The sequence below is a fragment of the Montipora foliosa genome, chromosome 4 (assembly GCF_036669935.1).
Source record: "Montipora foliosa isolate CH-2021 chromosome 4, ASM3666993v2, whole genome shotgun sequence".
Taxonomy (NCBI): domain Eukaryota; kingdom Metazoa; phylum Cnidaria; class Anthozoa; order Scleractinia; family Acroporidae; genus Montipora; species Montipora foliosa.
In genome coordinates, this window is record NC_090872.1 from 30,125,745 (window position 1) to 30,127,631 (window position 1,887).

Consider the following 1,887-nt stretch of genomic DNA (forward strand, 5'->3'; position numbering starts at 1 on the left):
AAGCCGTTGTTTTGTTACATAACTAACACAATTTTGGTATCACGGACACAATTAAGGATGTGCACGTGGTAACATGGTGGTGGCCCACCGGCAAAATAAACAAAAAATAACGTTGTCATCTCTTGTGCCGGCGATTTGTATACGGACCCAAAGGTAATTAAGGATTAACTTCACACGTATTTCCACAGTCTTCATGTAACGAGAGCAATTTGGAAAACTTTGAAAATACAAGTAAATTTAATTGCATGAGGGCCTAGGGGTCGTGCTGGATTTTGTTTACAAAATTCCAGGAGTATTGAAGGAGTTTTCAAGTACCAGAAATTGAGTTTTAATTCAAGGAATGTTTTTAAGAAGATTTCTATGCCATACAGGGTGTTTCAGTGTTTTCCTTGCTGAAAAAGCCTACCTTAATATTCTTTCCCACGTCCTGTGAGTTAAGAGCACGCACGGGCATTTTAATTTTTACATTTAATCTTACCCCATAGTCAAATTTGGGCTCAATTTTTGAAATGTCTCTTTTAACTTAGCTAATAGCATGATGCAATTAAACAATTTTCACCCAAGCAAAACTTTAAGGAGTTTCCGACCAAGGTCTTTCTTTCAAGGGCTTTTCAAGCGTACCCCATAGTCAAATTTGGGCTCAATTTTTGAAATGTCTCTTTTAACTTAGCTAATAGCATGATGCAATTTAAACAATTTTCACCCAAGCAAAACTTTAAGGAGTTTCCGACCAAGGTCTTTTTTGCAAGGGCTTTTCAAGCGTTCTTGAAGCCCAAACCAACCCCAATCATCGTTCAGTAATTTTGCCCTACATGTGATAAGGAGCGTAACCGTATGTGGCACGTAGACGCCATTGTAAAGAAGTCCTGATATCGTTACGATCTGAACTACAAGGTTCTACGCACCAGTTTGCAACAAAACAAAAACGTGATTTTTTCTCTCACTTGAATGTATTTTTTATTCATGCACTGATACACAAAGTTGTAGCTATATATTTTTATCACGCGTTTCCCTTCAAGTTTACATAATCGCAAAACGAAGCTCCTTCACTAGTCAAATTACCTTTAATTATTAGCTTCAATTTCACTTAAAACTTGCATTTTTAAGGAGCCTGAGCTGGGTTACAACGACAATTTTCGTCAAAAGTTTCGTCAACAACACAAACTTAGTAGGAAGTCAACTTGAGCGCCATCTCACGCATGCGCTGTACACAAATGACACGCTGCTCCAGATGATTGACAATTGGGGCAGGATAATCTCGACCAATCACACAGCCGCAATACCGCTGCAAGTCAAGTGGTGCCAGCCAAGGCTCAAAGACGAATTCTGTGGGAACGTTCCTTAACTCTGGTACATATTTTCTGAAAAGCAAGAAAACGCAAGAGGTAGGTTAAGTAAATGAGAGACGTTGAGCGCAATTAAGGAAATCAGTTACGCTTGCCTTTCCATGGACAGAAAAGTCAACTGATCCCATTACGACAATGAGGCTTTGCTCTGATTCTCTGGGTGGTTAGACGAAAACTCACACGCCGCTTTCCTAACGCTGAAGTAATCGTGTTTGGAACAGATTGGCTCTTTTTGCAATTGCAATTCGGAGATACCAGGAGAAAACTGAATGTTCCTTGCGTGGGTCTAACGTATGACCTTATGCTCTTCCACTAAGCTGAAGTGGAAGCTGAAGGACACCGCTATATCGCTGGAAATGGAATTGTCGAAATTTGGCATTCTCGCAAATGCAATACAATACATACTTAATTGAGCGCTCCCCATAGGGGCTTTTCAGGGCCAATGAAACACAACGAAACGACAGAACAGAACAACAACAACAACTGTTAAGAATCCCAACTGGCCAGAGGCAAACCAGTTGGCTATTTACGAGTGCGAGAG

The 1,887-nt window shown here is 40.3% G+C and overlaps 1 protein-coding gene across 3 annotated transcripts in view; it reads right to left on the reverse strand.

Moving 5' to 3' along the window:
• Positions 1-916: 916 nt before the first annotated feature.
• The window catches only part of LOC138000578 (uncharacterized), a 30,660-nt gene continuing 29,689 nt past the window's right edge, over positions 917-1,887 (reverse strand). For all 3 annotated transcript variants that reach the window (XM_068847088.1, XM_068847089.1, XM_068847090.1), the window contains exon 31: positions 917-1,361. In XM_068847088.1, coding sequence (XP_068703189.1) covers positions 1,166-1,361 — 196 coding nt within the window. In that variant the 3' untranslated portion in view covers positions 917-1,165. The remainder of the gene's footprint in view (positions 1,362-1,887) is intronic.